Source organism: Ostrea edulis, chromosome 6, assembly GCF_947568905.1.
Source record: "Ostrea edulis chromosome 6, xbOstEdul1.1, whole genome shotgun sequence".
NCBI classification, from domain to species: Eukaryota; Metazoa; Mollusca; class Bivalvia; order Ostreida; family Ostreidae; genus Ostrea; species Ostrea edulis.
In genome coordinates, this window is record NC_079169.1 from 51,978,159 (window position 1) to 52,004,490 (window position 26,332).

The 26,332-nt window shown below is 35.5% G+C and overlaps 3 protein-coding genes and 1 non-coding gene across 7 annotated transcripts; 3 read left to right on the forward strand and 1 right to left on the reverse strand.

The window, feature by feature from the left end:
- Window positions 1-2,986: 2,986 nt before the first annotated feature.
- LOC125683048 (uncharacterized) lies at window positions 2,987-9,072 on the forward strand. The gene is made up of 6 exons (XM_048923750.2): window positions 2,987-3,202; window positions 3,282-3,334; window positions 3,522-3,646; window positions 5,881-6,030; window positions 6,705-6,751; window positions 8,981-9,072. Exons 1-6 carry the CDS (start codon window positions 3,002-3,004, stop codon window positions 9,029-9,031), a joined length of 627 nt encoding a protein of 208 aa, XP_048779707.2. The 5' UTR covers window positions 2,987-3,001; the 3' UTR covers window positions 9,032-9,072.
- LOC125683047 (uncharacterized) lies at window positions 8,934-21,819 on the reverse strand. Of its 3 annotated transcripts, none has more exons than XM_048923748.2 (2): window positions 21,693-21,819; window positions 8,934-11,068 (listed from the first exon to the last, which is right to left on the reverse strand). In XM_048923748.2, exon 2 carries the CDS (start codon window positions 11,032-11,034, stop codon window positions 9,334-9,336), a length of 1,701 nt encoding a protein of 566 aa, XP_048779705.2. In that variant the 5' UTR covers window positions 11,035-11,068; window positions 21,693-21,819; the 3' UTR covers window positions 8,934-9,333. The 3 variants fall into 3 exon arrangements, with proteins under 3 accessions (XP_048779705.2, XP_048779704.2, XP_048779706.2); XM_048923747.2 differs by lacking the exon at window positions 21,693-21,819 and adding an exon at window positions 16,229-16,959; XM_048923749.2 differs by lacking the exon at window positions 21,693-21,819 and adding an exon at window positions 16,225-16,959.
- A 28-nt stretch (window positions 21,820-21,847) lies between these two features.
- LOC125683045 (heat shock cognate 71 kDa protein) lies at window positions 21,848-25,957 on the forward strand. 2 transcript variants are annotated; one of them, XM_048923746.2, is made up of 7 exons: window positions 21,848-21,988; window positions 22,931-23,142; window positions 23,251-23,456; window positions 23,642-23,809; window positions 24,067-24,619; window positions 24,740-25,141; window positions 25,364-25,957. In XM_048923746.2, exons 2-7 carry the CDS (start codon window positions 22,935-22,937, stop codon window positions 25,810-25,812), a joined length of 1,986 nt encoding a protein of 661 aa, XP_048779703.2. In that variant the 5' UTR covers window positions 21,848-21,988; window positions 22,931-22,934; the 3' UTR covers window positions 25,813-25,957. The 2 variants fall into 2 exon arrangements, with proteins under 2 accessions (XP_048779703.2, XP_055995867.1); XM_056139892.1 differs by having other exon boundaries at window positions 21,892-22,680; window positions 22,727-23,142.
- On the forward strand, window positions 25,188-25,282 carry LOC125648534 (small nucleolar RNA SNORD14). The gene has a single exon (XR_007360352.2). It is a non-coding gene; the product is annotated as a small nucleolar RNA SNORD14 (small nucleolar RNA).
- Window positions 25,958-26,332: the final 375 nt, after the last annotated feature.

The following is a 26,332-nucleotide window of genomic DNA, read 5'->3' on the forward strand; positions in this document are numbered from 1 at the left end:
CTCTCTCTCTCTCGCCCACGCCAAATTCAATAACAGAATTATCGCTAGTACAGTAGTTGACTTAAATCCCCCCCCCCTTTTTTAATTGTTCATCATGATAGTACTGATGGATATATATTATATATTTTTTACAATAAGTTAACATGGTAAGTGGTAAAGTGCTGTTCATGAATATTATGTTCACTAAAATTAAAACTGTGTACGCAGTGTTGTTTATGCCGAATTCAACGATTTCATTTTCTTATCAAACCATGACAAATGGTAGTACTATAGTACTTGCTTTGTATTTCACTCTGTGTGCCCATGTATATTTGCATGCGTGTTTGCGCACTTACTTATCAGGATGTATGTCACGCCATATTTATATTTACTCCTTTATAAAGGTATCTAATGTACTCTATGAGATATCTTCTATTTTAAATCAGATATGGAATAAATTTTATAAGATGTCTCATATAATTTAGAGTTGATAATGTATCGCATAAAATATATAAGATATTCTTAAACTATATAAGATATCTCATAAACTTTATAAGATATCTTGTATATTAAACAAGATATCTTATAAAGTTTATGAGATATCTTATGAAAGATAGAATATATCTTATAAATTTATTTTTGTAAGATATCTTAAAAAACATATAAGATATCTCATATGTTTTATAAGAAGATATCTCATAAATGAATTTTTATAAGATATCTCATCAACTTTATGAGATATCTTATAAAACATACGGGATATCAAATATGTTTTATAAGATATCTTATACATGTTATTATGAGTCAGAATTACCCAGCAATTTACTAACAACGGCAGTCAAACAAGTAATAACATTTATTTGCAATTCTTGAAAGAAAATTATAATAATAACAAAGTACTAACTTACAATAGGTGAACAATAAGCAATGTCCGTGCCGAGCTGAATCTGTATACAAAACAAATCACAAATCGGCTGTTAATTTCCAACGAAATTCCTAAATCCTACTCCCAGCTATAGAATAATCAAAAATATCTAAAGTGCTTGTCTAACTAGAGCTTGACATCGGCTAAATTCACATTGTATTCATAATCAGAATAAATGTTCTGGTACATTCTTGAAAGACACAGTTCGTTATCTATCTACTATATGTGATAAACATCGAACTCTGGAACAATATAGGTCACGGGTGTCACTCAAATGCAAGTATTACACAACAATATGATACTTTATATGGTTTATAAGATATCTTGTAAAAATTTATTCATGAGATATCTTATAAAGTTTAAGAAATATCTTATAAAATATATACGATATCTTATATGTTCTACAAGATATCTTATAAAATATATGAGATATATTATAAAATTTCTTTTATAAGATACTTTATAAAAGTTATAAAATATCTTATAAGACTTAATGAGATATCTTAAATCAAAAACGTTAATAAGATATTTTATAAAGTTTATGAGATATATTGTATACTATATAAGATATCTCGAGTAAAATATATATATATATATATACATGTATATACTAGGATATTTTATATCTTTTATCAAATGTCTTATAAGATTTATGAGATATCTTTGAAGAGGAATAAATGTAAATACGGCGTGCAATAAGGATGGTATGTAAGAGTATTGTGTTGCTAAAATGTTGCGACTCCTTTGTTTGCAAAATAAATTCACATCAAATTCCATCCAGAAATGCCAAAGTGTTTTTGTTTGTTGGCTTTGTATCGTACTTGGTTTAAATGTGTGCACGTATGTGCGTGTGTATTGCAAAACAAACTTTATTACATATGAATGTACAAACATACACGCACGCACGCACACACACACACACACACACACACACCATCACTCATATACACACAGACACGCACGAACGAACACACACACGAACTTACACCGTTCTTGCAAAACAAAGCAAAGTTGGGGTTTGGGACAGGGGGCTTGGGTGGCGACCATTCGTGCTCGGGTATGGCCTAAAATTGACGACCATTCGTGTTCACCCTCACGGCACATTCGGTTTCCGGGCGACGATACGTGCGGCATGTTTGGTCACTGGCGACGAAACGTGCCAAGGCGACCAAACGTGCCGTAACAAATGTCCCGTAACAGCGCAATAACTTTGTTTTCATTGAAGCCCTCATCAAGTTCATTATACGATAGATTTCCTTCATTTTTTACTGAAATTTTGAATAGTTTTGTAAAGAAATGTTTAATGAAATTATTATAAATACTATTATCATTTTAACCAGTGGTGGGGTTTTTTTTTGGGGGGGGGGGATTTCGATGATTCTCTTGAGGAAAAATTGCTATTTTCTGACTTTGATATGTGATTTCGTATGTGTATGTCTTGCATCTTAAAAAGGTGGATGACCTATATATTTTACTTCATAATTTATTAGTTTTAACTCTCATGAATTGAAATGAATATACATTTCAAACTTTTATCAGATAATAAAGCGAGTATGGAGTTACCTTAACAAAAGAGTTTGCAAATTCTAACTATTTGCCGAGATCTCGCCGATTTTGTCGAGTTTGAGTCATGTGTCGCCTTTTGAAACTTCATTTTCGTTTTACTTTGAAGTGAAACATCTTCCGAAATATTGTATCTTGAATGCTTGGGAGGTTTGAACTTGAAATCTTTTATTCTTAAGATGGTATACGTAATTTGAATCAATGTATGCCCTTTTACCGAAAAACAGGAGATCGCGAGATAATACGAGACTTGGGGAAGTTGCTAATCTCTGTTATATAGGTTTCTTTTGTAACGAAATCTCAGTTTCACAAATTTGCGAAAACAATGCAACGTAAATAAAACTAGCGTAAAGGACGTCCTCGGTTTTTTTTGGGGGGGTGGGGGTGGGGTGTTTTTTTTTGTGCACCACACGTGCAAGGAGATATTTCACGAAAAATTGCTGACACGGGGTCGTCTCCGCCACATGGGTAACACAGGGCCGTTGTCTCCACGTGGATTACTTGGGGTCGTTGTCTCCACATAGACGAGTTGAAATGACCAAGAAAAACAAACACCTGGTCATTTCTATGAAATATGTCAGCAGAGGCACACATGGAATTGAACTATCTTTGTCTGCGGAGGGAGTTTCACGTTATCTTTATGCAATCTATCTCCGACTGCGGAGAAATTCGTGTATAAAAGCCACGCATACGCTCACGCGGTCTCCTGTCGACCTAGTGGAACCAGACGAAAGGGTAATTATATAGGACTATGTCACCTTTATTGACAGAGGATTTCATTGACTGATTGCTTTATTTTGTGTTTCTTTTTAAGCTTTCAACAATGAGGCACATCATCTTCATCGTGGTCATTTCCCTCGTTTTTGCGTAAGTTTGTTTTAGTCATCCATCAACCTCAGAAAGAGCTATATAATGGGAAATAAACAGATGCGTAGAACTCGAACATACAGCATGTATTATTGTAAATTGTGAAATTTATTACTTTTTACATAAAATGGATAAAGTATTTTTAGTATCTGTCTTCTAGCTATAGATTCAATGATTTTTTCCCCAGACAACATCACCACGATATAGCTCTAATGGTGGACCAGGGCTTCCTGCGTCTTGACGTTAACCCTAAAGATGGTCTCCTGGAAGAGGGTGAACTCTCCGGAGTTTTTAAACAAAGGGATGTGGACGGTAATATAGTTTTATCCTAAATATCAAATCCACGCTTGAAAAATGAATTTGAATATAGTAAATAACAGGAGGATCGTAAGTTCATCTGCTCGTGCCTTGGCCGTTTAGAAAGTACGAAGAGTCGCCTGTTCATAAAAACAGAGGTCACGTGTCGCAACGGCCCTGAGCGCCACACAGCGGTCTAAAGACGTCTCGATATGAGTGAACAATTTCCAAAAGGACTTAAAATATTTTTTTTAAAAGACAAAGAAAACGTATTTGTACATGTAGATACGCTACGCGTAATGCACCACAATAACTATATAATGACTTAAGATGGAGTAAAAATTATGAAGATTTCAATATCTGAATACTTCTACGTTTTCTAAAATATTTACATTTTATTTTCACTGTTTGCAATTAAATCAAAGCTTTAAAAATGTCATTTCTCAAAGCCACATCATGTTGCAGGGGATACCTCTACATGCACAGCTGTTAGTCTGGATCATCCCAACGTCTGTGCATATTTCACAAAATTTAAGTCAAAGCGAGGCTTGATCACGCTGATTGGCTAGTTTTAAAAAACAATGCACTTTACCTGCGCCCAAAGATGTTTCTTTGAATTGAACTGTAGAATGTTGAAGCATATTTTCCACAGAAAGAAAAGCAGATTTAGTGTGTAGAACATATCTTTCTTCCTAAAAAGAACATACCTATTATGACACATGGGATAACCTTGGTTGAAATACTATTATTTTTTTTTACCTAATTCTGATAAAGTTTCGTTAAGAATTCACCATTGTTATCAAGCACTGCCCCGTTGGGACGTGGGGATCCGGGTTAGAATAGGTCCCCGGTACTTTTTGCTTGTCGTACATGTAAGAGGCGACTAAGTACGACGGTCCTTCGGGTGAGACCGTAATTTAAACCGAGGCCCCGTGTCACAGCAGGTGACGTTAAACAATATACAACCAACCAGCCAACTATCCCAAACATATTTTCTCTCAACAACTTAATTATTTACTAATAGATGTATAATGATTTATTGTTATTTTTTGTTGTTGTTGTGTACTATAGCAGCACCATTTAACGGTGATTTTTTTCTATGGAAAGCATACAGACATACACAAACGTCAGGATGATCCAGATTAACACAAATGAATATCTCAATAGCAACATAATGTTTAGAAGAAATCTGTAACGTCAAATCCCGATACGGCCATTGTCTTTCAAGTTTGATTGAACAGGTGACTCCCACTTCCGGTTCTTTAACCCCCCCCCCCCCCCACCGGAATAATTCAGCTTAAGTCCCTGTAGTCGCGGTTGCCTACACTAACCAGTTCACTGTTCTGTGTTAGAGCACTGTTACTATTTTCAATGACATGTGTATCGAAAATCTGTTGGGATAATTGCGACAACCTCATGTAACCTAGCTAGCTACTGTCTGCTCTGTTTGTACGCTAGCTAGCTACTGTCTGTTCTGTTTGTACGCTACCTAGCTGCTGTCTGCTTTGTTTGTACGCTAGCTAGCTAGCTACTGTCTGCTCAGTCTGTACGCTAGCTAGCTACTGTCTGCTCTGTTTGTACGCTAGCTAGCCACTGTCTGCTCTGTACGCTAGCTAGCTACTGTCTGCTCTGTTTGTACGCTAGCTAGCCACTGTCTGCTCTGTACGCTAGCTAGCTACTGTCTGCTCTGTCTGTACGCTAGCTAGCTACTGTCTGCTCTGTTTGTACGCTAGCTAGCTAGCTACTGTCTGCTTTGTTTGTACGCTAGCTAGCTAGCTACTGTCTGCTCTGTTTGTACGCTAGCTAGCCACTGTCTGCTCTGTACGCTAGCTAGCTACTGTCTGCTCTGTTTTCCTTTTATTTGATACAAAGGTTTGACAAAGAATACGGATCACAACGAACAATAATGATTTTATTGTAACGAGAAGTGAGTACGGTTTTCCATTCAGCGAAACAGTAAACCATGGTCCATTGATTGCGACAACACTTTAATCAAGTTTAGAGACCACAGGCATGTTTACATTCCGTTGTCTGCTATCTATGCTTTGACTAAGTGTGCGGTACTGGTGTTACTTTACGTTAAGCTTATAACGTCATAAATTGTGACAAAAAGAATAACAAAAGCAACGTCACATTTTAAACAAATGTCATTGACAGTTTAGAATTCTGATTATAGTATATGGGTATCCGAGTTTTGTTCCTGTTGGTGCGCATCCTGAAGACAATATATAAAACTGAATTTATTGCAGGCGACGGCCAGCTCTCGTTCGACGAGTTCTCAAACCACGCGGCGGATAACCCGATTCGACACGAACTTTTCAATCACTTCGATGCAAACAAAGATGGATTCCTCCAGAAAACTGAGACTGATGCCATTTATGCAGCCATGGATCAAACTGGTATGTTCAAAACCAGACTCGAATTTCAAATCCAGATTCCCAAAGCTAGTGTGGCAATAAAACACTTCTATATTATCATATAGCGACGAATTTGTTTGTTACCCAGTAGAATGTGAATAACATGGAAAATGTTTTTGCTTGGCAAAATTAATTTAGACAGAGATCCCAAAGAGGTCCCGCTAGGCCAGTCAGTGGCAACAAAACTTTTTCAGCCATCATGTATCCGTCTCCGGCGTGAAAAGGGGGTTTTTGTTCTAGATTTCTGTCCTCCTGTTACGTTTCTCCTCCTCTCCTCCTCCTCTCCTCTTCCTCCTCCTCCTCCTCCATCTCCATTTCTTCCCCTCTCTGTCCTTTCTCACGTTCAAGGTCTGTATAGAATCCAAATTTAGTTTTTAAAATTCATGTGACATCTCAGATTGCAAAATCCAAAAATCAAACACTACTACGGGAAGTATGACCGACAGACAAACAGACAGACAGACAAACAAACATCTTCTGTCTGTACAATACTGTGGAGTACCAGTTTGTGGGTCTCGAGTCCAATCTTTTCTCCGCAATCTCTAGCTTGTTCACCCAATATCATATACTTTAAGATTTCATTTCAATGTACAAGCATTCAATACTTTTTTTTCAATTCATGGTGTTATACTTCCATAAATGACTATTCATTGCAGGTGATCACCAGGTGTCTCGACATGAGTTTGACCACTACTATACCCACGTAAGTAAATCAAATACACGGGCGTCAAAACCAACAGCCAATCTGTATTTTAACTTTCTAAAGATGTTCACGAATAATTACTTAGAATTACTCAAATTTGTACTAGGATTTTTAATGCTATTTTTCTATATGATCTCAGTCATTCCCAAAACCTATGAGATCGAGGCTGGCCACTCAAACGATTGATGAGATAGATCTCGTGTACAGCTGGTCATTGTGTTTATCGTTTGATTTCTACACTCGCTAATGAATATTACCGTATTTCTCCCATTAATAGCGCCACTGGGTTCTTTTCAATAAGTCGGGAATACTCCCCATTATTCCCCACATCGCCTACTTTCTTACCTTACACTTTAAAATTTTCTAATATAGCTGTAGATGCACAGGATTCAATTGCATTATGGAAATTTCAGTCCACCGGTGTTTTTGGTATGATTTAGTGACGACGATTGATTTACTCAGATACTAGAAACATATATATATATATATATATATATATATATATATATATATATCCAAAATTGTAATAGAGTGTCAGTAATCGGATAATAATGGGTTTTTTTAAATATGAAAAGAAAACACAGAAATCCTCCGTAAAGCTTTAGCGCTTTTATTACATCTTCAAAAGCTTTACAAAAATGTATATAATTAGCCTCAATTTGGATCGCACGAGATCGTAATTATTTATAACGTATCAACAGAAGTGAGATGGATTTTAGACGTATCGATCAGATAGAAATACCACAATCACAAACCTGATGAAATTTTATGCATATACATGTAACAACGAATTAAGGTAATAATGACCAGAGTTTTACAAATAACGCTGTGAGCGATAATATTACGACTACGCGATGCGTCATGGTGGACTACATGTATAGTATATACACGCCTTGATCAACAGAACACACGGGGTAACACAGACCACCACACACCTTGTTTTCCATGACGTGTCGTCAAAAACTCGTGTTCTGTACGTGAATCAATCAAATAAACACACACATGTAGAAAAACGTTTTTAATGGTTATCATATATCTTCCATTTTTGAATGATTATGATAAGTTGTTAAAAGTAGATGTAATAATAAGCGCATACCCCCTTTTTCCAGTTTTTCTTTTCTTTTTCTTTTTGCAAGGCGCTAAATGGGACGAATACGGTATTATATAACGACAAATGTTCGTCGGTCATGCTTATAATTTCTTTCTAGTTTGTGTAGGCTTGTAGTTGGCCTGCGTCCATCGTCGTGCGTCGTCCGTTAACAATTGAACATCTTAAATTCTTCTTGATAACTACTATTTCAATTGTTTCCAAATTTGGTATGAAACAGCTTAGCGAGAAGGAAGACGCAAATTGTAAATTTCAGGACTCCTGCACCCTTGGAGCCTTAGGGGTGGGACAAAATTTTCAAAAATCTTCTCTACAACCACAATGTGTAAGAAAAACTAAACGCATTGTGATGAAGAGCAGGAAATCTTCTACCAAAACTGTAAACTTCATGATCGCTGGGATAAAGGTTCTGACTCCAGGATGGGGCCAAAACTTCATATCATATTGTATATATGTGTAAAACATTTAAATGATATCGTCTTTAATGCTATTGATACTAAATTGAAACAAAATAGATATTTATAAGTAGGTCGACCTTTACCAAAACTGCAAATTTCATGATCCCAAGGGGTAACGGTTTTGGTTCCAGGGTGGGGCTAAACTTATTTTAGTGACTGTCTTTATCATTTGAAAGACTTCTTTATGTTTGCTTTTACGGTATAAATACTAACTGCATATTCAAGAAAAGCAGGAAAGGTTGTACCAAAGTTATGAATTTTGCAACCTTAGGAGTTTGACTGTCGGACAGGTCCAAATTAGTCATATCGTGTTTTAAAATGTTACATATATCATATCACGTAAAGTCTGTCATCAAAATTTTTTAAGAACACATCTTGTTTTATACTGTTACTAAATATTAGAATTTAGCCTAGATATGCAGAACAGAATTCCATAGATGTTTGCATTAGTCAAGTGATACTTTTAACTAATAAGTAGGTGACCGATAAGGCCAGTGGGCCTCTTGTTTAATATCTAGTTTAGAATTATCGTTGACAACTTTTGTTTCATTTGTACTAATTTCATAAACTATAAAGTATCTGTTGCTGAAATCAATAGAAATAAAATAGCTCTAGATAACATTTCTGCACACATTTTATTATTTTGTCTTTTTTTATTTTCAGATAATTCAACTCATTATTCATCAGCAACAACATGGACACCACGGGCGTTGATGTGAAATAATTTTACATAAATACAGAGAAAATTCGGGCAATCCTTGTTTCAATTGATAGCACAACAGCTCTGTTCTGGTCGTCCACCATGATTTGGATTGTTGTTTTTCCTATCCAGCTCGCTACAGTCCTGCAACATTTAGATTCCTTGTACAGTAAAACACGCTTATAGCGAACACACTTATAACGAATTCACGCAAATCTATTGGATATAACAGAATTTAGTTATAACGAACTGTTTCTGATAGCCCTGGTGGTTCGCTATTTTCGTGTTTTACAGTAGCTTTAATCACTTGTTTGAGCTAGTCTATATCGTACACAATCCATTTGCTCTGACCATCAATAAGGGGCGGGGCACCACACCATCGGCATGTTAAATCGACCCAGTCCACCAACTCGGAAAATTCCGGAAGTTCCGTTACTTCCTTGCGGAGGGCGAATTCCTGATCATCGATTACCCTTTTAATCTTTCCTTTGTAAATTTCCGTTCCTATGAACGCTACAGCTCGTCTTCGCAAACAAGAGATGTCTAACGTTAGTGAATTCGTCTCTTTACACTTTAAAAGAGGAAAAGCTAGATTATAGGAGTGTGTGATGGCGTTTATGAGGTAGCGTGCGGCGCAGGCTGGAACGGCTTGGAACATGCTACATTTTCTCTGTTGTTTGATGTACATTACAGTGGGGATGCTTAGATTTGATAAGTACCTGAGTGACTGGAGACGTAGTGTCAGGTACACAATGAAATAAACATCCGACAATAAAAGCGACAAGTTTTCGTGGTCTGTACCAGAAAGTTTGGTACACAGGCTGGAGTAATTTAAATCGATTACGGAGAAAATCTCCTTACTATCAGTGTGGCGAGCAATGACTCCCAAGATGTCTCCTTTCATGATAGCGAGTTTCTGTCTTACGTCTAAAATCACCTGTAGTTTTATGTGTTGAATCATGTTTCTGTGTGGAACGAAATAATTTGGTAAACACCCGTCTTCTAGGAAGGTCTCCAGTCTTTTAACAAGTGCGTGTATGCATTGGAATAAGTTGTCTGGCGTCCATGTTTGTAGTGGAAGGTTTTCTAAGACCCAGAAGAAAACGTTTTTCAACATGTACGATGTTAAACATGGTTCATCCTCGTCAAATAAGTTTAGTTTGCAGATAGCCTTGAAGAAAACATACGATCTTATCTGTGTAGTGGTGAGGCTCAGGAGAAGGATTTTCTCCGTTATTGCAAAAGAGATTCGCCATTCTAAGTGCGCTTCGGAACTAAAAGGATGTCCCACTGGTACGAATCCGCAACCCCCTTTTGTTGCTTTCTGGATCAGTTCAGATGATGGCCATCCGGAAGCTCTCGGACGTGAAAGGAACTCGGTGGCCGCGGACGGCCATGAAGACATCGACATGCACACTACGTAATCCAGGAAATGTATCCCGAGCTCGTCTTCTATTGCACCGTGGAGTGCTGGACCATCGCGCGTGTTTCCCTGCATGAACATAAATAATTTCATACTATTTATCGCAGTTTCCAATTTTTCTCTCAATGCCATTGGCAAAAGATATTCTTCGGAATCTTCTTCTTCTATACGATTTACCACGCGCATTTTCACGTAACCGGGAAATGTGTTCTCCAACATAAAGAAAGATCCCTGCCCTTCTCCCTGGCTTTCTGTAATAATGACCCCTGTGAATTCAAAGACCACATCTACGTCAGTGTCGTTAACATAAGTCCCGTCCTCAATCAGCGGAAGTGGTCGCTCTAGATACAGTCCGTCATGGGAACTCCCCAACATAATGATGTCCGAAATCCACAACTTCTTGGCGATCTCCTGCTTTTTGTTATAGCAGACGACGGTTTCGCGGCTGTATAGAACTTCTGCACGGGACGCTGTGGACAGCTCCTCCAAATATTCACTAATCCAATCCTGCTGCCTCTTGTCAGCCGCTAACATTCTGACGTCATAAAAAGCATCTTGGTCAAGTATAATGCAGCTTAGTAGTTTGTTCTCCATTTATTTCATACACAGAAAACCCCGGGAATAAAATCTACAACAAAATTAAGAACAAATGAATATACATGTACATGTTATCTGAGAACAAAGCATTACAAAACATTCTTTCCTTTTAATCCCTTTTCGGACATCCTGTAGCTAATAATGAATAGAAAATCCAAAACCATGTATCAAACCTACATGAAGAAGATGCACCCAATCATATGCAAAAAAATAATTTTTGACCTCTTAGAATGAAAAAGAAGTTACAATAGCAAAAAATACACATCTAAAGGGGGTACGGCGTCGCAACCCCTCTATGGTTGAATGATTTTAACAAAAATGTCTTTTTTTTCCATTTTGGGGTTTATTAAATCCTATTTTTAGGCGAAAAAGGTATAAACTTGGGCCACAACCCCTCCCCCTTTGAAAAGTTTCTAGATCCGCCTCTGAATATGCCTAGACTTTCGGCATTAAGCATCACAGTTCATACCCTCGTGTATTTTCAAAGCTGAAAGGAATGAAAGATTGTTGAAGGAACATAAAATAGCAAACATACCCAAAAATTTACATAATTTTTCATAACTAAAGTTGTTTTAAATACGAATTGATGATTGTATGCGTTTTAACACAAAGCAAGATAATTCATTCATAGTGAGAATTAAATGCATTAGAAAATTTGTTTAGTGAAAAGATCAATGCCTCCAATTGCCAAATACATGCCTATTATTGCTATTTTACATCAGTTTCTATTGGCATGCTGACTACAATAGCATGAATCAAAGAATATTTATGAATGATGGTTTAGACAATAGTCCGTGATTCAAAGATACCAGAAAATGATGGAATAAAAACAGTCAGCATTCGATGGTGGTTATAACAAACAAGTAAAGATAACAAACGGTGGTTTTAAAAAATACAAAACGAAGAGAAAGCCAAACATGGACCCCTGGACATACTAAGTTAGGGTCAGGTGTCTGGAAGTAGTAAGCATCCCCTATTGACCGGTCACATCCGCTGTGAGCCCTATATCCTGATCAGGTAAACGAAGTAATCCGTAGTCAAAATTGGTATGTAAAGAACGGCTTAACAATCTATGAAACACACCAGACAGTATTCGACCCAGTGATAGCTTGTATTTACAAATTAGATCATTATAACGACCCTAGAATTTGCAAAATGATGTCTTTACACGAGACTGTTGAAATCCCGTTTCCTAACGTTACGTCAGTTGATGACTGTGTAGAGGACAGTATAGAGGGAACTTACACTGCCTCGCTAGCTTTTCTAATGATGTGGTAGTTAAACAACAGCGAACGTGTTCAGCTTGGATGGATGACCTCTACACGTTACAAATGTAAGTAGCTTACTTCCATGTACAGTGAAAACTACTTAATCTGACATCTGCGCAATCCGTTTTGCTGAGCATTCTGATTCTTATTTTCATTCTCTCTTTCATATTTCCATTGTTTTGCACTGTTTATTCCGATAGAAAATGTCTCCCATTGCATGTCGGATTAGACAGGTTTCAATGTTAAGGGTGCGTGTGTGGACTAAAACCCGTGGTTTGCGACGATGCATCTAGATGAGACCATGACAGTTATGTGTGTTTCTCTCTCTCTCTCTCTCTCTCTCTCTCTCTCTCTCTCTCTCTCTCTCTCTCTCTTTTCTTTTTTTTGTTTGGTGGGTGTGTGAGAGAGAGAGAGAGAGAGAGAATAAATTCGAAATAAGTTGTAACTAGAAAATAAAATTCCTTTTCGGAAGACTTCGGACAAAGCCGTGTCTGGATTTTTGGAAGACTCCGGACAAAGCCGTGTCTGGATGTTCGGAAGACTCCGGACGAGGCCTTGTCTGGATCACGAGTCACTGCGTGCAATTCTACAAAACTAAGGGATAGCGCCCTCAGCACAGCTCAAGTTCTCTGATGGGTTTTTTTAAATATTTTTTTTAAACATACATACAGTATATATATATATATATATATATATATATATATACATTCTGCAAAGAAACTTGTACAAAATGTTTATAACAAGCTACCAAAGGTATATATATATTCTTTTCTGAGAGAGAGAGAGAGAGAGAGAGAGAGAGAGAGAGAGAGATACATACAGTCATTATCTAATATATCAAAGGTACTTATATATTGAATATTTTTTTAAGAAGAAAAAAACCACTCTATGAAATAATTGATTCCAACGGTACCAGCAGGTGTCAAACAATCTTTTTCACCATTTTTATATGCAACATGTCTCTGAGTTTCATAAAATGTATTCATCAGCGATATCACAGCATTTAAAAATTCAGTGCCTTCCCTTTACATCTCATAGTGTAGATATAATATTTCAGCCAAAGAACAAGATTATTTTGTATAGTTTTCTTTTCATCCAAAAATCCAAAAATAAAATTATTTTTTGTTATTGATATTTGAAGATTGGTTTTATGTTCAAATCAAACTTCAAATTCTCTTAAGAAATGCTGAACGCTATCACATTCCCAAAACAAATGTTCAATTGTTTCTTCTTCTGTCTCAGAGAATGTACAATTCTTATCATCTCTAATTTTGATTTTCAATAAGTATGAGTTTGAAGCTAAAATTTTGTTCAGAATTCTATATTGAAACCATTGCAGTTTACAATTACTTGTAACTTTAAATGGCAATCTGAAAATCATTTTCCATTCTGCGTCATTTAATTCAAATATTTCATTCCACTTTCTTTTACCAGTAGGTTCTGTACAGTTTCGATTGAGAAGAGTATAAAATTGTCTTGATTTTTTGCATCGGAGAAGAGTATATATACTCGACATAATCAGAGGGTTTGTTGATTTAATTAATTTTTTTTATCAAATTTGACTTTTTTCATCCATGCTTTAATAGCATTTATAACACTCATATATTCTAAAAAATTAATTTTCACTTTTGGATAAATGTTACAGAAAGATTCATAAGTCAGGAACAAACCCTCTTCACCAATAAGGTCATTAAGGTATTTAATATTATTGTGAAACATGGATTTATTAAGAAATACTTTCCTACCCACAAGAAAGTTAGAATTGTAAAATATTGGAGTATCTGTTGTTACTGTAAATGGATTTTGTTTATGCTGTAGCTCAATCCAAGAATCAAATACATCAACCCAAAATTTGTTTTTCAGCGATGTCTTTATTTTTTTTTTATGTATTCTATTCCACATATAGTAACTTTATTCAGATCTAAATTTGGTATGAAATTATGCAAACCCTATCTGAAAAATGGAGTTGTCTCATCCAAAACAATTTTAAAGAGGCTATAAAAGCCTTTACATTTATCATTTTTAACTCACCATCCTCCTATTGCTTTACAATTACCTCTTTTTTAAATTCTATGTTGAGAATGGTTCCACAAAAAAGAAAAGAATTGTTTATCTAATTTTTTACAATAGCTGTCATTGGGATTTGGAATTGCCATAAAAATATGATTTGATAGAGGCAAGACCTGAGTTTTGATAACAGTAATTTTTCCTATTGGTGTCAAATGTCTTTTCTCCCATTGGTTTAAGATTGATTTTATTCTGCTTAACTTTGGCTGACAATTTAGTTTAGACATGTTCTGTAACTCTACATCAAAATTAATTCAAAGTAGAGTAAACTTACAAGTCCCCAATTCAGATGAAAGTCTTTAGAAAGGGTGCCCTGATTATATATTTTTTTATCCAATCCATATTGTATTGGTTTTTGAAAAATTAACTTTTAGTCCTGACATTTCAGAGAAGTGTTGCAATACTTTTATTGTTTCTAGAAGAGATTCCTTGCTACCATCGAGTGTAGTTGTGAATTTTTTTTTTTCATTATTATTTATAGTTATACCTTTTTAATACTTTTATTTTCTCTTATTTGTATGGCTAAAATTTCTGCACAAAGAAGAAAAATATAAGGTGATAAAGGATCACCTTGTCTACATCCTCTTTGAATGTTGAAAGATGCTGAGAGATTGCCACCTTGGTTAATAGTAGATATGATGTTGTGATAGAATAATTTCACCCATTTATGAATATTAGGTCCAAACTTAAAATAAGTTTAGGTATTTTGTATAAAATTCCATGAGAGGGTATCGAAGGCTTTCTCAAAGTCAATAAGTAGTAAAAGACCTGGGATTTCTTCTTCTTCAGTATACTGCATAATATCATAAATTAGTCGAGTATTTTCTCCAATATACCTGTTAGAAATGAAGCCAGTTTCATCAGAATTGATAAGTTTATCCAAGTAAATCTTTAATCTATTTGCAATCCAAGTAAATCTTTAATCTATTTGCAATGGTACCAGAAGGTATTTTATATATAGTGTTCAGAAGTGTAATTAGACGCCAGTTTTTAAGATAGTGTCTTGGTTTGTCTCCTTTAGGTAAAAGTGTAAAAAATTCCATGTCTCAGTGTTATTGACAGAGTGTTATTTTCATATGCATAGTTGATAGACCTTACAACAAATGTACCAAGGTATTTTCAAAAAACCTTTAAAAACTCAGCTGAGAACCCATCAGAGCCTGGTGATTTATTTGCTTTCATTTTACTTAGTGTTGTAGAAGCCTCCTTCAATGTAGTTTTACCTTCTAAAAGCATACATTCCTCTCTGGATAACTTGGGAATATCTTCATACTTTAATTCAGAATTTAAATCAACTATGTTTATTTCCTGTTTAGGTATAGAATATAAATTGTCATAAATTTGCTTTGTTTCATCCAATATTTCAAACTGGTCTTGAATTATCTCCCCACTATCTTTTATAAGTTTGGGAATTATTTTACAAGTAAGATTTCTACAAACTACAAAAATTAATGTGATGGTTTTTCTCCTTCTTCTGTCCATTTTGCTCTGCTTCTTACACATATATATTCCTTAAAGTTTATGATTTCTGAGTTTTTCCAGTTTTTGTTGTTGTTCATATAGTTCCTTTATATTGTGTTCAGAACTAGTTTGTTCTAAAACCTTAATTTCTTCTATTAATTTTTTTCTTCATTCACTTGTTTATTTTTTATATATGCAAAGTAAGAAATGCTTTTTCCTCTTATTTCCATAATTCCCTGATGTTAATAAAATGTATGTCTGTATTGAATCTCATTACTAGAAGGCCTATATGAAAACGTTATAGAAGACTCAAAGAATGTAACAATTTATGATCACAGCTAAAATATAAATGTAAAAAAATATACGCGCAATACAAAACAGCAATACATACGTACAGTACTACAGTGCCACAGGAGCGACAGACTCCTTGAGGAAGTGTTCACGTTTGGTTGAAGGAGTTATCTTTCTTGGAAAAACGAAACCTTAGCGGAGCCATCAGAGTTGAAAGAATTTTGATACCACCACAGGGATGATTCACATATCATGTGTGTCACAGACGGGTCCTCACTTTGATAGTGTTATATCCAAAGGACCTGTGACCCTGCCCCACAATGGGGCTATACCCGTGACCTTCAAAATATTCAATAATCAAACTTTAAAATGTTCTCAATTTTAAACCAAATTCCAAGTATCGTGGCTCAGTTAAATATACCCGCACGGAATACCCAAGTCTTTCAATACCTAAGTGGTTAATCATCCATCAGAATGCATTTAAACACACGTCATTAACTACCCGTATTGCTATTTAAAGCTTGACAGTGTACACAATATACAATTGTGTGCAAGTATAAGGAGAGAGAGACAGACAGACACGGAGAGGGGTGTACTTGCAGCTGGTGTCTGGGACGATGACACCAAGTTATAACTAGTTAATCAGTCCTTACATTTTTATGAGCATCAATTTCTGAATGTATTTCCAAGATATATATAAATTACCCAGAAAATACAAAGACACGATAGTACAGTAATAGTTTTACTCATTTTCAATCTGAAATACTTTTTTTAAAGTCCCTACAGGTAGACTACACGAAATCAGTTAATATCATATATAGATATATATTATATATATGTATATATAAAGTCTCTTTTTTTTCGAAGTAAAATAGAAAAAAACAACTCTAAACACTTTATAGAAATATTTCGACCGTGTTACCGGTCTTCTTCAGTCGTGTTTATCTCTCATAGCAACCTAACGTTACATTACTATGAGAGATAAACACGATTGAAGAAGACCGGTAACACGGTCGAAATATTTCTACAAAGTGTTTAGAGTTTATATATATATATATATATATATATATAAAATATATATATATATATATATATATATATATATATATACAACATGTGTATATATATATATATATATATATATATATATATATATATATATATATAAACCATAAAATGTAATGAATTATAATTTAATTTTTTAGGATCCATTATATATCCAACTATATATGAATGAAAAGCACATTTTTGTTAACAATATAAAATTCAATAACGTCATGATACATATCAAATACCAGGTTAAACTGCGGGAAACGAAATCAGTAAAACAGAATCAGAGTCCTTTGATTATCATGAATTATTTAACAAAACAGGTCAAAAACGCAATATATAAAATACATAATCCAGAAACTTTACTCTACGTAGCTACACTTTAGTCAAGAATGAATACACAAACCACGAGATCATTACCACTTGAAAAATCTGGAGAGATGTACACTGATCAGAGTTCCGAAGAGGTCAAATCAGTTCTTATTCATGTTACAGAGAAACAGGTGGATGATCTAGTCAATTATATAAGCACAAATAATGTAATTATTACAATGACGTGTGTTAATAATGTGATTTAACAAACATGTTCATCCATTCACACCCGCCTCTAAGAACTTGTGTGTTACTGTATGACATATATTCACATTTCCAATGTTTTTTATCTTTATCATGAATGCGCCGGAGTTGTGAACAACATGCGTATGAATATTGATAATTATAGTAAGGTCTATTTTAACGGCTCAGAATTCCGACAAAAATGGAAGACGAATGTAAATATACTTTCATTTTTGCTGCAACGTTTCACGCTGACGTACTTTTTATAGACGCGCATCGTGAAGTATATTGGCGTGAAGCGTCGCAGTTCATACCCTCATGTATTTTCAAATGTGAAATGTATATATAATCATTTGTGAAATATTATTTACCAAACTATATATATGTAGGTTGTTTGAGTAGTTTGTGAACGTGTTTCATTTTATGAAAATTTAGGTTTCTATTTCTATATCACTATAAGTGCTTTCATAGAGTTATAAATACAATGAAATAGCATATGTTTATTTCTATTAAAAATATTAATATATGTAACTATTTAATTCATTAATAAATCAACACGTTTCCTTTGCTTTTGAAAGCGTTAGAAGTACCTAAACCTGTCTGTTGGGGGGGGGGGGGGCTATGAAAATTATGATGTGCTATCAGGAACAGATATATTTATCTTTTATGGGGATAATCCCATTCTTTAACTGATTTGTAATTAATCAAAAAGTGTTTTCTATTATTTCTTCATTTTGGTCACAAAATACACACGTTCTGCGCTCAGCGCATCTTACGTATTTGGCAATTTTTTTTTTTTTTTTTTGGCCAGTCTGAGGTCTGCAATCCCCCATTTTTGGAAAATGAAAGTATCATTTTAGGTCGAATCCCCCTGTATTTTTTTCTCTGGTTCTGACCCCACCCCACCCCCCGAGTACTCTTTGAGTCAGTATGTATTCGTTTTAAAAACATTTTTGAAATAATCGTACCAAATAGTCCCAGACTTCTAGGGTAGTTTCTCATCAGCTGATTCAAAATAGCAGGTTTAGCTTCAAATAGCATACACCATGATACACTGTACATTCAGGGAGTCTATCAATGTTTTACATACATAAGAAATACTGCCTTACTCAGGCAAATTCCCCTCAAAAATCTCCCACAATAGGGCCAAAATTTCCCAAGGTTAAACGCAGCTTGATTTCAACTATATGAAAATAGTTATAAGGAAAATATTGGACAGTTACAGGATGTTTTCGTCATTTAATCAAGAATTTTTTTTTTTTTTTTTTTTTTTTTTTTGAACTTTGTATGATGTCGATTTACACTTTATATATAATCAAGTGCAGGTGTATATATATATATATATATATATATATATATATATATTCCAAAGCACTTTCGCTTTACGGCTCTTCAGTGGAATTTAAATAATAATTGATATACATGTATACATATTCCATATTGACATTGAACTGTAACATCAGCTGAAATCCTTTTTGGAGAGGATATCTTGTTATATGTTTTTGTTCACGATTTTAATGCGATTAAGATATAAAAAGAAATAAAATAAATAAGCAACAACAAAACTGCATGCTTGTATATATCCTCCATTGTCTAGAAATTTTTTTTTTTTTTTTTTTTTTTTACAAAAATGTATTTTTTATTTGACTTTCGCATTATATACATGCATGTAATTTAACACTACACAGCAATATCATCAATATTCATATGCGAAAGGCTTTTCATAAATATAAGGAGAGAGAGAAAGAAAGAAAGAGAGAGAGAGAACACAAAGTAGATTAGGGCATATTACACAATCTTAGGTTGAAAATAAAAAAGATATCTTTAATGCACTAATACAGTCATAATGTATCATAATATTTTGCCAGTATCTCTGAAACTCCCCATACCTGCAGTTTTTCAGCAACAAAAGTTTTGTAGATGAAATTGTATGAACAATACTAAGTCATACTCCAAAATAATATTTGTTTATTTTTTAGCGCCAACTTGATTTGTTTTTGGTGATTGTATGAAAGTATCTATCATTTTCTTTTACTCTTTAAGATACATTTTAAACTCTTGTAAATGACTATCTGCATACAATACACTGGAATTATCCTATTATATACTATCAAAATACAGTTTACAAAACACATTGAAAAAAATCTGCTAATTTTCCGTTTCACAATATGCATTTTTCAGCCATATTTGAAATTTTTGGTGCATTTACCAACATATGCCCTGTACTGGGTGAAGGTGGTGTACACTTTTGCACTTGATTACAGAGAAGTGTACACTTTGTGGTCAGTGTGAACGAATTAAGCACGCCTGTAATAAAACTTTTTCGACTTTATCCCCAGTGCATATGATTTGATATGTTTTTGATCGTGATTTAACAATATCTGTAAGAATTTGGGGACGGATTTTACTATCACGAAAATAAGTTAGGAGTGCGAGATATTTCTTTTTTTAATTTAGACGTATGTTTAAAGATCTTTACTTTAAATTGGTATCCAAGCGATGAGTTACATTACAAAATAGAAAGATTCAATTCAACACCTTTTACCAAACACAAAACAAAGAATCATTGATCAGTGCATCCAGGAGCAATCATCAAAAATCTTTGGTTTAAAAAAAACTTGGATTTTATATATTAAAAAAAAAAAAAAAAAAAAAAAAAAAAAAAAAAAAATTATACACAAGAAAAAGAAGTCCATATGTTGATTTACTATCCTTTCTTAGTAGAATTAGATTAAGTGCACATAAACTTGCAATAGAAAGTGGTAGATATAATTCCACATCAATGAATGAAAGATGTTGTAATGCTTGCAATATACTGGTGTGATCGAGGCTGAAATTCATTTTCTTTTTCAATGTAAATCTTATTCTAAGCTAGGAAACACCTACCTTAGAAACATTTATAATATAACACAGAAAAATATTACTCTGGACAATGAAAGATACATGTTACAAATATGTGATATACATAAAGTCTTAAAAATTACTGTGAAATTTATTAGAGACTGTTTTGAATACAGAAGTCAATTACTTTCGACTACATAAAGATTATGTAAACATTTAGTCCGAAATATCTGACGTTTTCCTGGCTTTTTTTTTTTTTTAATGATTTTGATATTCACTGACAGTAAATAAACGTAAGATATTTCGGACTAGTAAACATTATGTAATGATGTTCAATGGACCTTTGCCAATTATTGTAATTGTGTTTGTGCCAATAAATATATATATAGAAGCAAACTCAAATTTTGACGCAACCCGCGTCTTTATCAAAAGACATATATTACATAAACAAATATCACACACCACGAAAAAACGACAATCTACATTGTTAATAAGAATGATACACTGTTGTACTGAATTGAGAAAAATGGGGGGAGGGGAGGTTGTAAGCGTGTCTACAGACGATGGTGTAGAGAGTACATGTACCATGGTCGGGTCGGAATAGAAATAAAATCATTTTTCAAAATTATAGAAATCAGACAAATTTAGAGAAAATTTCCAAAACAAGGGAAGATAATGATTTGGAGTGATTAAGTTTTTCACACACACACACACACACACACACACACATATATATATATAAACAAACTTTTATTTAAACGACATGTTCATCAAACAATGACTTCCTTATTCCAATTCACTTTAATTAATAAATTTATCTAAATGCAAATGGGCCTACATATACGAAAATATTACAATTCATTATCTGAATTAAAAACAAATTTCTTTGTCTTCATATTTCATTTACCTTTTTTCAAATCTTGAAATACGGATACCAGTGAAGCTGGTAATACTAGTGGGTGAAAAATAAGAACAAACTACAAATAATAAATTGATGGTTATTTATTGTAGAACTTACTTTATACTGTAAAACAACATAGCATTTTCAAATCAAATTACAAGTTATTGTATAACATCTAGAAAATTCTATTTTGAAAATAAGATTTCGTAGAAATTACTCACGATCACGAAACGAAAGCGGAAGAATGTAGAAATCTCGAGAACGGCCATTCGGCTAATATCGTCCGATTACGGTACCCTTCATCAATTAGATGTAATCGTCCGAGATGTACCGAGTGTGAGAACCGCCTAACATGAATCACGTGGTGTGGATTTCGTGATTGTATTGGTTATGAACATTCTAGATTCTTCTTGTGACGTCACATCCTCCTTTTCTATTAAAGATTGGAACACGCCGGGGTTAAGAACATACCGGTAGAAAAAGGAGAAGAGGTTAGCAGGTGTAGAAGAACCAACAGGTATGTGTTTTTAGGAGAGAGTATATCAGTATACTAGGAACTATGAATTCAAGCCCAATCTTGGTCAAACAACCCTTTCAAAAAGTCGATCAGTAACCTAACTAGTGTGGCGCGGTGGAAGCGCACGTGATTGGCAACGCCGAGGTCAAATTTTTACCAGAACACATTTTTGTTTAAAACTTGTATAAGTTTTTGAATATGTTGTTATTATTATTATTTTCATTTCACAGTACACGTCTCTGCATTTCAACATTTTTTTTTTTTCGGAAGAACAAAGACCGGACATGATGTATCGATCTATCGGACATGCTTTGTCCAGCTTGTATTGAGAGTTTTACATATGAATGACTACATGTATTGTATGGCTCAAGCTTCTTTCAAGGTGATCCAAACTAAATCCAGTACAAATAAATTCTTGCTCCTTTGTTTCTATAAATCTCGAGAATCCAACGCGGTCAGCATGGAGGTAACCTATTCGTTTATTAATTGATCAGCGATTCACTGTCGGATCCCAAAGAAGGGCATTCCTGTCAACAAGGGAATAAAGTCTATATGTATTCTGTGTCGGGGTTAAAATACTGGAATGCATATAAACTAAGGAACAAAATCTTGAAAAGTGGAAAAAATATGACTGTTGATTGAATTTTGTGAAAGTACATAAACTTTATTGAGTAATTCCATCAAGTCACAATGTGTTGCAAATCTATTATCTTTTCCTACATAAACTTTAAGTCACAGTGTGTGCAATCCTTATCTATGGATCTTGTGCATACCGCATGACTGCCTTGCCACAGTGCAATAATTAACAATGATAAATCTCTAGTAATAACAGGGTGTTAACGAAGTTTCTAAAGAATGATATTGAGTACAAACCACAAGAGTGTATATAGTATTGGAGCATACAACTTTCTTGGTTTTGCTGACAAAGACTTTTTTTTCTAGCAACATGAGCAAAACAACACAAGCCGTTGGGATCGATCTGGGAACCACATACTCTTGTGTAGGAGTGTTCCAACACGGCAAAGTTGAGATCATCGCAAATGACCAGGGAAACAGAACTACCCCTAGTTATGTTGCATTCACAGACACCGAACGGCTGATCGGAGATGCTGCCAAAAACCAGGTTGCAATGAACCCAACCAACACAATCTTCGGTGAGCAGCAATCACAGATACAGATCTTGTACTATTGCTAGACATGTTGTGTGTCTGCTAATATTCATAGTCATTGAATAACAAATGGATTCTGGCTTTTCATTGTAGATGCTAAGCGATTGATTGGCAGGAAGTTCAACGATGCATCTGTGCAGTCCGACATGAAACACTGGCCTTTCACTATCATCAACGATGGAACTAAACCAAAAATCAAAGTCGACTACAAAGGGGAGGAGAAGACATTCTCTGCTGAAGAAGTCTCATCCATGGTTCTCAACAAAATGAAGGAAACTGCAGAGGCCTACCTTGGCAAGGTATACATGCAATGATTAATAACTTATTTATTCTTGCTACTAGAAAGGAAAAATCAAATTTACAATTGTGGCAGATCTGAATTGCAATTTTTGAAAACTACATAATTCTGTTTTTGACACTCCAAATGTAAATGCACAACTGAAGAAAAGAATTTGTTTATTATTTGCTTTTGTATGCTTTGCAGACAATCACAAATGCCGTGGTCACAGTCCCCGCCTACTTTAACGACTCACAGCGACAGGCTACAAAAGATGCTGGTACCATTTCTGGATTGAATGTCCTGCGTATCATCAATGAGCCTACAGCGGCTGCCATTGCTTACGGTCTCGACAAGAAAGTTGGAAACCAGTCGGTAAGAATTGTATTATATGTCAGGGGGACCTACATTGCTTATGCCTACATTGAAACATTAAGCAAGCAAATTAATTAAAATTTCCAGGTACTTTGTTTTGACATGTTTAATTCATTGTCAGACCTTGAATAGTAGAATGTCTGCTTTATTGTAATAATGACTTTACCTGCGTGGATTATCTTTGTTCTCCGTGCTATTTTGGTGACACTGAAGTATCTTCTTTCTTTCTTTTTTACACTTGAAAATTTCTCGTTCAGGCAGGAGAGCGTAATGTTCTTATCTTTGACCTGGGAGGTGGTACCTTTGATGTCTCTATCCTGACCATTGAGGATGGAATCTTCGAAGTCAAATCTACATCTGGAGATACTCACTTGGGTGGGGAAGATTTTGACAACAGAATGGTGAACCACTTCATCCAAGAATTCAAACGTAAACACAAGAAAGACATATCAGACAACAAACGAGCAGTTCGACGTCTTCGCACAGCCTGCGAGAGAGCAAAGAGAACCCTTTCCTCCAGCTCCCAAGCCAGTATTGAGATTGACTCCCTGTTTGAGGGCATCGACTTCTACACCAGCATCACAAGGGCTAGGTTTGAGGAGCTGAATGCTGATCTTTTCCGAGGCACCATGGAGCCTGTAGAAAAGGCTCTTAGGGACGCCAAGCTGGATAAAGCTACGATCCACGACATTGTACTGGTAGGAGGGTCCACTCGTATTCCAAAAATTCAGAAACTCCTACAGGACTTCTTCAATGGCAAAGAGCTGAACAAATCCATCAACCCCGACGAGGCTGTCGCCTATGGTGCAGGTAACCAATATAGTCCTAATGTTTTATCCTGTGTACAAGTTCTGTGGACAAAATTGACTTATTCACTATTCAGAGAAAGAGTGCTGTGAAAACTAACATAATCTGATTTTGTATTTTTAGCTGTCCAGGCTGCTATTCTGTCAGGAGATAAGTCCGAGGAGGTGCAGGATCTCCTGTTGTTGGACGTCACTCCTTTGTCCCTTGGAATTGAGACAGCCGGAGGAGTCATGACCAGCCTCATCAAGAGGAACACCACCATTCCAACCAAACAGACGCAGACCTTCACCACCTACTCCGACAACCAGCCCGGTGTGTTGATCCAGGTGTACGAGGGTGAGAGAGCAATGACCAAAGACAACAACATACTGGGAAAGTTCGAGCTGACTGGCATCCCCCCAGCACCACGTGGGGTTCCTCAGATCGAGGTCACCTTTGACATTGATGCCAATGGTATCCTGAATGTGTCTGCGGCTGACAAGAGCACAGGGAAAGAAAATAAGATTACCATTACTAATGACAAAGGTAAGTCGCTATCCCAAGACTGACATTATGTGCTTTGTTACTGGTAATGTGGTGATGAAAATTTCTTCTCCATTCGCGGTTTCCACCAGAGGGCACTAAATGTCCGAAGATGGCTTAATCCTTCCTTGGATGTCTGAACATTACCAAAGATGTTTTTATGATGCTTGTGCAAGCAAATGTTCAAGATTAAATACTACAGTTCATTATCATTCACAATTTCAGGTCGTCTCAGCAAAGATGAAATTGACCGCATGGTTAACGATGCCGAGAAGTACAAACAGGAAGACGAAAAACAACGAGAGAGAATTGCAGCAAAGAATGGCCTGGAAAGCTACGCGTTCAATATGAAATCCACTGTTGATGATGAGAAACTGAAAGATAAAGTTAGTGAGAGCGACAAGAAAACAATCCTTGACAAATGTGATGAAATTATCAAGTGGATGGATCAGAACCAGCTTGCTGAGAAGGAAGAATTCGAGGACAAACAGAAAGAGTTGGAGGGAGTCTGCAACCCAATCATCACCAAGCTGTATCAGGCGGCTGGCGGTGCCCCAGGGGGTGGCATGCCAGGAGGTATGCCCAACTTCGGTGGCGGTGCCCCAGGAGGTGGAGCCGATGGTGCTCCTGGTGGTGGTAGCGGCGGTGGCCCAACCATTGAAGAGGTTGATTAAGAAGTTATTACTACTGCATAATGAAAACCATGAGACTATTGTCAACTGTATAGTCCCATTTGTTGTGTAAAGTTGCTTTGACTTTATATGCTCATGTTGAAAAAGTTGCTAACTTCAGAACAAAACTTAAACAAGTAAAAACTTTGATCTGTTGTTTTATTTCATAGTATGGGGACGCCAGTGTCCTATTTTGTCGGAGTTTGATTTGCAATTTCCCTCTACTTCTCCACACAATGCGTTGAGCTGTGAAATTTGTTTTCTTGGCTCCCCTAGGGCTTAATGGATGCCAGAACTGTCAAATAAGGCCATTGCAATAAAGGCGCATTAACTGATGGCAACCATTTGTAGCTCATGAGTTATTCTGACGTATGAAAGCTTCCCGACAGTGCAGATAAGTTTCTTCAAATGATGGCCCACTGGGTAATGTGGGGTTGAAGAAACGTTGAAAGCTTACTGACTGCAGATGCAAGTACAAATAATGGGCCACAATAGGTGATCGGAGTATCGCATTCAAGTATAT